Here is a 12,153-nt window from a genome sequence, read left to right as displayed (position 1 = left end):
GGACTGCATTTCCAATAACATGTAATCGTTAGTAAACTAACTATAATAACACAGATAATACACTTCAATGCACAAAAAATGCGAAAATAAACAAAGAGCAATGCCTTAGAAAATCCAATCTATTGTCAATTTCATTCTCGGTATTGTAGATATAAAGTTGAGCAAATTTTGGAGACGTGTTATCAGGCGGAATAAGGCTGCCCATTAAATGATGAACCTGTCCTCCAACTCGAAAACAGTAAGGTCCAGAACCTTCATTTACGGATCTATCAACTTTTGCACCGAAGGAGGTGAAGGCAAAAATCATGTTGTACGTTCGAATATATCGTAAAAAATGACGGCTCCTTATATCTTCATTATTGTGCAGTTGAAGCAATATATCCGGAGCCATTTTTAAAGAAGGAAGTTTAACTTTTCCATTGCCGCAGCACAAACCGAACTCAGGCGTTCATGACTTTCTGTCTTTTTTAAGTCTCTCTTCATACCACATACTTGCTCCACAATGCGTGCAGATTAAAGTGGGATCCCCAACGTCCCAATAATCTACATATATTCAAAGAGAAAAAAGTCATATTACAAAGAAAATTATAATTCAGAATAAAAAATAATCAAATTAATTAATACAACGACCTTCGTTGACAGAAGATATGTCTAACACAGGCTGATCGGGTGAATTGGTGTTTGTAGCAAACACGGCTTGGTTAAAAATATAACATAGGACGGTAGAAAAAATACATATTCTTGTCAAACATCATTAAAAAACATTGAGCGAAATAGTATACGTTGATCTTACTTTGTTGACAGACATAAGTTGAAGTACTACTTGGGCAGTTATCATTCTCTGACACTAATTTCTCTTTAGATAACACAGTAACAGTTGAACGCATGGTGATTGCATCCTCAACATTAATCTCTATTCAAACATTAAAAAATACAGATTGGACACCCTATTAAGCATTGCATTAGAAAAAAACTCAAACGTTGAAATCCATATCCATGTAGTAATGACGTATTAACTGTTTAAACTCACAGGTAAACTAACCTGTTAAATCAGCCATTCTACTAATGGAATTGAGTGTGCTTGTAAATTTCTTTGAATTCTTCCTCTGAGCAATGATTCCTTTGCGTCTCATCCTAGCATTTTTGCTATCTACAAAAAAGATAAGAACTATAGTATTATTATAATAATTCATAATAAATTTTTATCATTTTATTCTATAACATGATATATCGAAACAATAAAAGGATTTTTTCATTAAAGATTACCTCGATGTGGATTTGAATTATTAACTACTTCAGCAATTAGGGAGGGAAAAGTTAAATTTGTTCGTACGTCGTTTATTTCATTAAGCCTGCTCGGTCCAGACAGTCACACTAAATTACAGTAATGTGCATTTGCAAATTTGCAACTCTACAAAAAAAAAATGAAAAATTCTTACCTATCAACGGGTGAGTTCGAGCACGAAGAAGGATTCCCTAGACAAAATTGAGACCATAAGTTCAATTTTCATGTTAGTAATAAAAAAATGACATTTTATATCAGGAAGTCACGGAACAAATTTCATAAACACAGTTGAAGAAGAAGTTTGCTGACCATTAGAAATATCACGAAGAGGATGTCTACAACTGCTACCACCACTATGCATATTGGTAATTTCAGAAAGACTGCTTGTTGAAAACAACAAAAAGTAAATTGGTATGATGATGTCTAATAACTGCAAGGAGTAAAGATTATTCACTTTGGTTTTTGGTAAATTAACATTTGAGGGAGACAACTTACGTTCCAAAATTGGAGGGAGAAGCAGCAGAAATATCTTCTTGACAATATGAATAATAACAATTAGACCACGGAGACAAAGTATATGAGGAATATAAATAATAAAATTAAGATAGGAATATAATGCAGAATAATAACTTAGTCATACCAATTGACGGAAAATTTGGTATACACTCTGTAGGGGAGGAATTACTTAACAACTCATTGAAACAACTCACTTTTTTTGTATTTCTCCAAGGAATCTCTGTTCATAAAATAAAAGCAACAAACATGGTAAAAAAAAAAAGATCGACTAGGATGCTAAATAACCAAGAAAATAAAAGATAATGTAAACATAAAAAAAGAACATTTTTTTATTACCATCGAAAGTATCAAGAATACACTGTCTACTGCATGTGCAACCGTTCCCCACATTGGTTACTTGAGAAATGCTAAATAGTATACAAAATAAAATTAAAACGTTAAATAATAATAACACACATGCTATTCTTACTGATAATTTTGCTGCACAAGAAAAAATGATAAAGAGAACTTGCCTGGGAAAAGGAGAAGCAGAAAATGTATGCACAATAACGAAAACAAAAATCAGATGGTAATATACTTCAACAAAGAAAACGAAGCATATTGTTTATGCTGTACCTTTCAGTGCAAACCTTTCATGACTGTATCGTCTCTTTCGCGAAGTAGTTTTCATTGCTGATAGATTACTACTCATTATGGGATGCAAAGGAAATAAACAAAAGGGTTTGCAAATGAAGAAGCGAAGTTGATATCAAAATATTAAAAAACAAATATTAAGGCCTTGGTACACTGTCAAAGTTCAACACATGACAATAGGCCACAGAATAAGGAAAATGTCAATAGCTCCTCGTTACAAAAAATCGACCAATCTACCGCTTTTATTGGCATTTATTAATTTGTTTAAAAATTTAAAAGTCCAACACACTAATTCGAAATTCAGGGGAGCATTAAAAATAACTTCAAATGAAACGTTTAATGCGCCACTTACCTTCACATTGGAATTGGTCATCTCATCTAATGAGTCAGCTGATTTAAAATTTTGAATTTTGAAATGGAATCACTCACCTGTTTTAATGATTCAACTATTTTTACATTGAAATTATTAAATATTTTAAATATTTTAAAATATAAAAAAAAGGGAAAATTAATTTTTTATTCAATTAAGTTGTGGTGTAAAATTTTGAATTTTGAAATGGAATGACTCACCTGTTTTAATGACTCAGCTGTTTTTACATTGAAATTATTAAATATTTTAGATTTTTTAAAATACGAAAAAAATGGAAAATTAATTTTTTATTCAATTAATTTTTTCAATTTTTCTTTTAAAAATCGAAATTCAATTTTAATTTCTAATAACTTAAAACAAATGTGGTGGCAGACAAATCATTTAATACGCCACTTACCTTCACATTGGAATTGGTCATCTCATTTAATGAGTGAGCTGATTTAAAATTTTGAATTTTGAAATATAATCACTCACCTATTTTAATGACTCAACTATTTTTACATTGAAATTATTAAATATTTTAAATATTTTAAAATACGAAAAAAAATGGAAAATTAATTTTTTATTCAATTAATTTTTTCGATTTTTCTTTTAAAAATCAAAAATCAATTTTAAATTCTAATAATTTAAAACAAATGTGGTGGCAGACAAATCATTTAATGCACCACATACCTTCACATTGGAATTGGTCATCTCATTTAATGAGTCAGCTGATTTAAAATTTCTAATAATTTAAAACAAATGAGGTGGCAGACAAAGCATTTAATGCGCCACTTACCTTCACATTGGAATTGGTCATCTCATCTAATGAGTCAGCTGATTTAAAATTTTAAATTTTGAAATATAATCACTCACCTATTTTAATGACTCAGCTATTTTTACATTGGAATTATTAAATATTTTAAAATACGAAAAAAAACGAAAAATTAATTTTTTATTCAATTAATTTTTTCGATTTTTCTTTTAAAAATCAAAAATCAATTTTAATATGTTATCAAAAAAAAAATCAATTTTAATTTCTAATAATTTAAAACAAATGTGGTGGAAAACAAATCATTTAATGCGCCACATACCTTCACATTGGAATTGGTCATCTCATTTAATGAGTCAGCTGATTTAAAATTTTTAATAATTTAATACAAATGAGGTGGCAGACAAAACATTTAATGCGCCACTTACGTTCACATTGGAATTGGTAATCTCAATTAATGAGTCAGCTGATTTAAAATTTTGAATTTTGAAATGGAATCACTCACCTGTTTTAATGACTCAGCTGTTTTTACATTGGAATTATTAAATATTTTAAAATGCAAAAAAAACGGACAATTAATTTTTTATTCAATTAATTTTTTTGATTTTCCTTTAAAAATCGAAAATCAATTTTAATTTCTAATAATTTAAAAGAAATGTGGTGGCAGACAAAGCATTTAATGTGCCACTTACCTTCACATTGAAATTGGTCATCTCATTTAATGAGTCAGCTGATTTAAAATTTCTAATAATTTAAAAAAAAAAAACAAATGAGGTGGCAGACAAAACATTTAATGCACCACTTACCTTCACATTGGAATTTGTCATCTCATCTAATAAGTCAGCTGATTTAAAATTTTGAATTTTAAAATGAAATCACTCACCTGTTTTAATGATTCAGTTATTTTTACATTAAAACGGAAACAATCCTCTAGTGTGAACAGAAATTCAAACATACATATTTTGTTCGCTATATCAAAAAGAAGTAAATTTTCAAGACATCCTCTAGTGTGAACATAAAGCTGAGATTTAAGGAGAATGCGACACCTCAGCTAATTTTCAAAAGTTTTTTTTACATTAAAACAGAAAGAATCCTCTAGTATGAACAGAAATTCAAACATACATATTTTGTTCACTATATAAAAAATAAGTAAGTTTTCAAGACATCCTCTAGTGTGAACAGAAAGCTGAGATTTAAGGAGAATGCGACACCTCAGCTAATTTTCAAAAGTTTTTTTACATTAAAACGGAAAGAATCCTCTAGTGTGAACATAAATTCAAACATACATATTTTGTTCACTACATGGAAAAGAAGTAAGTTTTCAAGACATCCTCTAGTGTGAACAGAAAGCTGAGATTTAAGGAGAATGCGACACCTCAGCTAATTTTCAAAAGTTTGGTTCTCCTTTCTATATAGTAAGAAGTCTTAAGCACCATTTATAGATGAATAACAAATTAATTCAAAATTTAAAATTTTAAAAATAATGGGGAAGGTTATATTTACAATCTATTTTCGTTTACAACTTCTTATAACCATATCTTAACCGTTGATTTCCGTCAATCAACGGTTAAGATTTTCGCAAATCAAATTTATTAAGGGTTTATTGTTTATTATGTCACTGGATGGTCAAGTCAGTATTAAACTACGTCGTTTTGTTTATTTACTTCCATATATTTATTGATTCATCTTTGAATGATTATGATTTCCTTTTTCTCTCTCTTCCTTTATCACCTTTGATTCACTTTTGTACGGTTATGATTTAGTGACTGAACAAATACTTATATCCAGTGACTTGACACTCATCAAACCCATTTATTAATTAATTATTAATTCACAATAAATGACAACCGTTGATTGGCGAAAATCAACAGTTAAGATATGATTGTAAGAGGTTGTAAATATAACTCTCTCCAAAATAAATATTACGACAACTATCTTCTAGAAATAAATAAATATAATTAAATTATTAAAAAAAATCCCAAATCTTAGATATCAAATAATGTCAAATTTGTCATTTTCACTCTTTTCCCCAAATAAATCATAGGAAAAGATATTGTAACAATCAATTTGTGTTACTACCAATCAATTTTACCGTTAGATCGATTATATGGATCCAACGGTTATATTTATTTTCATCTTTGTATGGTTATGATTTCTCATATTTAATACTTTATATTTATTTTCACCTTTTTATGATTATGATTTCCCTTATTTAATGCTTTCACATTAAATATGGGGAATCGTAACCATACAAAGATGAAAATAAATATAACTGTTGAATCAACATAATCGATCTAACGATGAAATTGATTGGTAATAACATTGGTAGTAACACTAATTGATTGTTACAATATCCTACCCCATCAATCACAATCATATTTGTTGTTTCAACTTTGATTTGATCATAACAAATCACAATCTCAATAATATTCTTTCTTAATTTATTTTGCAAATAATTATGTTTTACAATACAATAATAACAACGAAAGTTATGAACGTTATTAAAAAAAAAACTGTGATTATTTAATAAAAAGTCATTAGATGCAAAATATTAAAAGATTATAATATTTTGTAAATACAACAGTCATACTTTTATGTAATTTTCGTATTTTTTGAACAATTATTTAAAGGATATTATATATATATATATATATATATATATATATATGAAAAAGTATTTGTCATTTTAAATGACATAAACTTATGTTATTTTAAGAGAGAGATGGACACAAAATAAATTTTTTTATTTAAATTTTAAATTAAAAAAAACCATCTATTTTCTCTCTTTCATTATAACCGTTTTTATGTGTATATATCTCTCATAAAATGACATAAATTATGTAATTTAAAATGACAAACACCAAGTTCATATATATATATATATATATATATATATATATATATATATATATATATATATATATATATATATACTAACAATAATGAAAATAATAGTAATAATAAAGAGTAATTTTCTAAAATATTTTGAAAAAATAAATTATATTTTATATTGTAATATCATACAAAATCCATGGAAATGAGGAAAATATCTTAATTTACAATTAAATACGTAATTTTACTATTTTTTCTCTCCCCTTTTATGATTACTGATACCCGAATCTTAAATTTCCTAATAGTTAGTAAATGAGTAAGCATCCATTAGCACTATAAAATACTCGAAAGGGAGAGGCTATTCCATAACACAAAGCAGAAGCAACCATTTTCGTGCCCCGGTCACAGGGAACAAAGCACAAACCGTCAGGTTTAATACGTAGATACCAACTTTTGTGATTTTATTTGCAGAGGCACACACGTGGGGTTTGTTGGTTACGCTCTCTCTCTCCCTCTCTCTCCATAGACTAAATCATACTAGAAAGTAACTTCTTTTCTTTCTACACTTGACATTCAAACTAGTGCAAAGGACGAGGTTCAAACTTCAATGACAATTGCAAGCATTGAACCTCAGAATTCTTTTCATTTTTTTATTGTTTATGAAAAATAACTCTTCTTTGTTTCCCCCATAGATTAAAACAAAGAAGAGACGGACGAATCATGGCCTTTTTGCCACCCCCTCTTATAATAAAAAAATATGAACGAAGGAACACAATAGATTCTATTCCATTCTCTCTTTTGACTATTTCCTTTTTATTTATTTTAATTTTTTTTTCTGTGAATATCCCATTTTAATTTCTTGAGTAAGGAAGACCCTACTCCCTATTTGCACCTATACCAATTTCTCTGTCTCGTGTTCTATCTTTTTTTTTGAAATCATCAAATACTTGTTTGGTATATATGAGAGTTTTTATGACTCCTTGGAAGAAAAAGTTTTAACCTTTGGTTGCACACCAAACTGAGAATTCTCAGTTCTAGAACAAGGATTATTCAGGTTCCTTTTTTTTTTTTTTTTTTTAACCTTTCCCAGTTTATAGTCTCTTTCTGAGAATATCCTGTTTGATAATTAATTAATGCTGGAAGGGCATTTGCCTGAGAAAATTGGCTTTCATAAGAATCACATTGGGCTTTAAGACCATTTTCAAGAGTATCAATATTTTCTAAATGTTCGAGATATGCTTCTTCATGAATGTCATTTTTTGTGTTTTGTGCCTTTTTTTCTTGCAATTAGTTACTCACAAATGATAATTTAGTGTGCATTAATTAATTTCTATATTTGGAATGCACTAATGTACAAATCTTCCCTCTCCCTCCCCTTTCATTGGGAATTTAGATGGACAATGAATTGGAGGATAGACAAGCAGTTTCAGATATGATACCAAGCAATCAGCAGAGGAAAAAGCAGGTTTTTCTTTTCAAATATATTTAGTTTGTGTTCATATTGATTTTATGTGATTTCTTGTGTGTGTGTGTGTGTGTGTCTCTGATTCACTGTCATGAAAATATTTAATGGCTGACACCCTGGAAACACTCAAGTCATATATGACTGGCTGTGTTTTGGTTGTGTAGTGTTTATTGCACATAATATTGATTAAATGTTGACTTTTTGTAATTCTTCTTCTGAATGTGATTTCAGTCTTTTATTCGAAAAGTTTTAGCCATGAATGATAGAAATGGAAGGACAAGAGAAAGAGATTCGGTTGATTCCCTTGGTGAGTTCCATGGAAATTCATTCTGGTTCAACTAAGTAGAGGCAGACAATGTTCTTGCTATGTAACTTTTTTCATTATGAGTGACTAGCATAGACATTGTCAATTTCTTTTGGTTATTATTTTGGAGATAACATTCAACACCTCAATTTTCTTTCCTGAAAAAATGGAATCATGACTTTTCTATTGAAGAGAATATTTATTAGAATCAATATGTGCTTTCCTGAAAAGGTGGAATCACTATTCTATTGAAGAGGAATATTTATTACTTTCTTTTTTCCCCTTGACTGGAACCTTTTTTTCTTCTATATTTTGTACAATCATGATATTTTTAAAAATACACATCCAAAGTGTAAAGAATAGGAGATGAGCTGGCCTAACTAATAACAGAAAGTTCATATTGGCTGGGTGGAACATCCAAGGTATTTTTTATATAATGCATAAGAATATATTCATGCTTGGGTTTCAACAACTAGGGTAATAAGTGAAGTAAGTATGGTGGTGCCTTTTCTTTTTCACTGTGAATTATTCTTCAGTATCTCTTTTCATCTTGGCACACAGAATTCCTTCTTACTGTTAAGAGATAATAGGTGGGGATTTAGAAAAGCATATACCTTTCGTGCTTAGTGATTGGGAGAATTTATCGTTTTTTTTTCTTTCTTCTTTTCTCAAGATTTTTGGAAAATTTGTAGAAATTATAGAAATTAGGTGATTATATGGCTTGATTGGCTTGTAAAACTGTAAGACTAGGTAGAGCATCCAGTGATTTGAGCCAAATCTGAGAATATATTCAAGTTTAGACTTTAAGTTTAGACTTTAAATATCTTTATTCTTATCTCTCCCCCTTCTTCATTATCCATAACACACCCTTAAGTTTTTCTGCGTGTAAATTCCCTTATTACCAGAGGAGGCTTTTAAGAAAAACACAATCTTTCACTTCACATGTTTCAGATACACCTTCATTCTAGAACAAATTTGCTCTTGGCATGATCATTTTGACCCATCTCAAATTTTCCTTGCTTATTATATTGATAATAGCTTGCGTTTACTTGTAGAAGCACTTTCTGATTTATCCATTGAAAATCAAGGCTCAGAACCTATTATGTCTTCTAGTGAAGCAATTCAGAATTTCAGGTATTTATAAGAATTTTTTATTTTTTATTTTTTTGAATAACTTCCTGTTATTACAATATTTAGACCATATTAACAATCATGGTTTTTTGCATGTTTTTAATCTTAGAGTTTTCGCAGCAACATGGAATGTAGGAGGGCAAAGCCCCAGTGGGAACCTTGATCTGAGTGATTTTCTTCAGGTCCGAAATGAAACAGATATGTATGTTTTGGGGTATGTTCTCTCTCTCTCTCTCTCTCTCATATTTCTGATTTTAATCCATGAAAACTCTTTTAATCAAGCAGATGCCCCCTTTTTTTGAGTTAACTAACCATCCTTCCTTACCTTCCTTGTCAAAGAAAAGGTCATTCATCATTTTGGATGTTTAAAACTGTGACATGAATTACCAATATAGTTTGGTACATTATGTTGTCTGCTTGAAAAGAACTTTGAATAACAAGCAATGCTTTGTGAAGAAGGAAAAAGTAGACATTTAATCTGTCTTTCTCCAATTTTTTAGCTTTCAGGAGATTGTCCCTTTAAATGCTGGAAATGTGCTGGTATTAGAGGATAATGAGCCTGCTGCTAAATGGCTTGCTTTAATCAATCAATCACTAAATGGTCCTTCAGATTTGGCTTCTAAAGGACTAAAACCTACTGCATCTTTTGGAGGGTCATTGTTCTTCCAAAAGCCTTCTTTAAAGAAGATTAAGAAAACTTTCAAGAAAGTAAATGGAAAGAGGCTAAAGAGTTGTAACTGTGTTCTTGTAATGGAAAGGAAGGCTGCTAAGGATTTCTGTTTTCGCTGCCAAGAATCAAATTTAATGCCAGATGATTCTTCCACAGAAGAGGAGGATGACAATTTTCCAATTTCTGTTACTTTGGCTACTAATCAAATGAAATACAGTCTTGTTGCATGCAAACAAATGGTTGGAATTTTTGTGTGTGTCTGGATGAGGAAGGAGCTTGTTCAGTATATAGGCCATTTGAGAATATGTTGCACTAGTCGTGGGATCATGGGTTGTCTTGGAAACAAGGTAATCTAAAGAAACATTTTTTGTTTTCCCAATTCAAGTAAATGAGAATTATCAAAGAAAATCAAAATTTTCAGTTTAAAAGTGTAGTTAGTATCTACATTACCTTGTTTGTTCTGTGGCTGCAGGGGTGTATATCTGTAAGCATGTCATTCTATCAGACAAGTCTTTGCTTTATCTGCAGTCATTTGGCATCTGGAGAGAAAGAGGGTGACGAGCTTCGCCGGAATCTTGATGTCATAGAGATATTAAAGAACACTCAGTTTCCAAGGATTTGCAAGACAGCATATAGTAGGATGCCAGACAAAATTTTAGACCACGAGTGAGCATATTTGAAACTATTCATAAAAGAGTTATAATGCAGATATTTATCAATTGCTTATGACTTTTGAGTAATTTTTCATATCCTTGGTCTCAAAATTTCTGATATATATGTGAAAATTTCTCTCCAGCCGAATCATATGGTTTGGGGACTTGAATTACAGAATTTCTTTGAGTTATGATGATGCAAAATGGCTTGTGGAAAAGAAGGATTGGCCTGCGCTTTTTAACAAGGATCAGGTAGTTTCCCTTGCCAAAGAATGTTGTTTTGATTTGAATATGATACATGTTGCCATGAAATGTAAGATATTCATATAATATTGATATGTTGTTCAATGTTCATGATCTTCTAAAAATATAATGAGTTCCACTTACTGTATCCATTTTTTGTGGTGAGTTTTATATACTTCTCTGATTATGTATTGTATATGTATTTTCTTCTTTTCATAGCTTAAAAGGGAAAGAGAAGCAGGTCGTGTATTCAAAGGGTGGAAAGAGGGGAAGATTTTCTTTGCACCTACTTATAAATATGTCTTCAATTCAGATACTTACTATGTTGAAGGTGTAAAAGTCTCAAAGAACAAAAGGAGAACTCCAGCTTGGTATGTGCCAGTTTGAAGAATTTAAGACAAGATTTTTATTTTTTATTCTTTATTTTTTATTTTTTAAAACTGAATGATGAAGGGTTTTCAGGTGTGATAGAATCTTGTGGCATGGAAGGGGACTACATCTAGTTTCATACGTGCGTAAGGAATTTACATTTTCTGACCATAGGCCTGTTTGTGCAACATTTTTGGTAGAAGTTGAGGTTATGCCCAATATACAAAAGAAGAAAGTTTCCACTTTCAACTTTCGGATGGATAATCTTGTGCCCGCAAGAAATTCAAATTATTCTTGAAAATTGGTAAGTTAATCAACCAAATGCTATTATGATATCTTGACAATATATTACATGACATTGCAAGAGAAAGAGTTTGACCATTGTGAATTGCTTCTGAATTCAATTTCTGATTTATGAAAATTGTATGCATGCCACCCCAACCCCCTCTTTCCCAAAAAAAAAAAAAAAAAACACTTCTTTCTCTCAATATTAGTTTCTAATTCCAGCTGTTTGTGGGTTTTTTAAACAGGCACTGATGCACTAAACACAATGATTGCAAAGAGTGAATAAATATCGAAAGGTTGCAGTTCTTGTTGAAGACAGTTTTGAAGGTTTTGAACACTATCAACGAACAAAATATAGCATTCAGAATTGAAGAAGCTATGAATATGCAATACAAATGTGATTAGAACAGTGAATTAACTGTTTTTTGAAAAAAAAATAAAAATTAGAAAGTCCTCTATCAACATGTACCGATAACAATCTCTCGGTGCTTTATTTTTTTGGCCTATAGGAGTTACATTGCTAACTTGACGGAGGGGGAGTAAACCAGCTCCTCATGTTAGCGAAGAGTCTGGGTTTATGACATAAAAGAGTATATTTTTTACCCTCCAATACTGCTTACAGTGCTGTTAAACAAGATGTACTGAG

The 12,153-nt window shown here is 30.3% G+C and overlaps 1 protein-coding gene across 1 annotated transcript; it reads left to right on the top strand.

Moving 5' to 3' along the window:
• Nucleotides 1-8,089: 8,089 nt before the first annotated feature.
• Nucleotides 8,090-11,773, top strand: LOC133284738 (type I inositol polyphosphate 5-phosphatase 10). Its single transcript, XM_061481807.1, has 9 exons — nucleotides 8,090-8,159; nucleotides 9,212-9,290; nucleotides 9,397-9,501; nucleotides 9,788-10,304; nucleotides 10,430-10,623; nucleotides 10,754-10,862; nucleotides 11,073-11,224; nucleotides 11,316-11,526; nucleotides 11,753-11,773. Exons 1-8 carry the CDS (start codon nucleotides 8,108-8,110, stop codon nucleotides 11,518-11,520), a joined length of 1,413 nt encoding a protein of 470 aa, XP_061337791.1. The 5' UTR covers nucleotides 8,090-8,107; the 3' UTR covers nucleotides 11,521-11,526; nucleotides 11,753-11,773.
• The last annotated feature ends 380 nt before the right edge of the window (nucleotides 11,774-12,153 follow it).

Source organism: Gastrolobium bilobum, unplaced genomic scaffold, assembly GCF_033153095.1.
Source record: "Gastrolobium bilobum isolate Gb01-03AN ecotype WA unplaced genomic scaffold, APGP_CSIRO_Gbil_v1 utg35335, whole genome shotgun sequence".
Classification (NCBI taxonomy): Eukaryota; Viridiplantae; Streptophyta; class Magnoliopsida; order Fabales; family Fabaceae; genus Gastrolobium; species Gastrolobium bilobum.
Note: the sequence above shows the minus strand (reverse complement) of the source record. Positions and strands in the feature narration are given on the sequence as shown.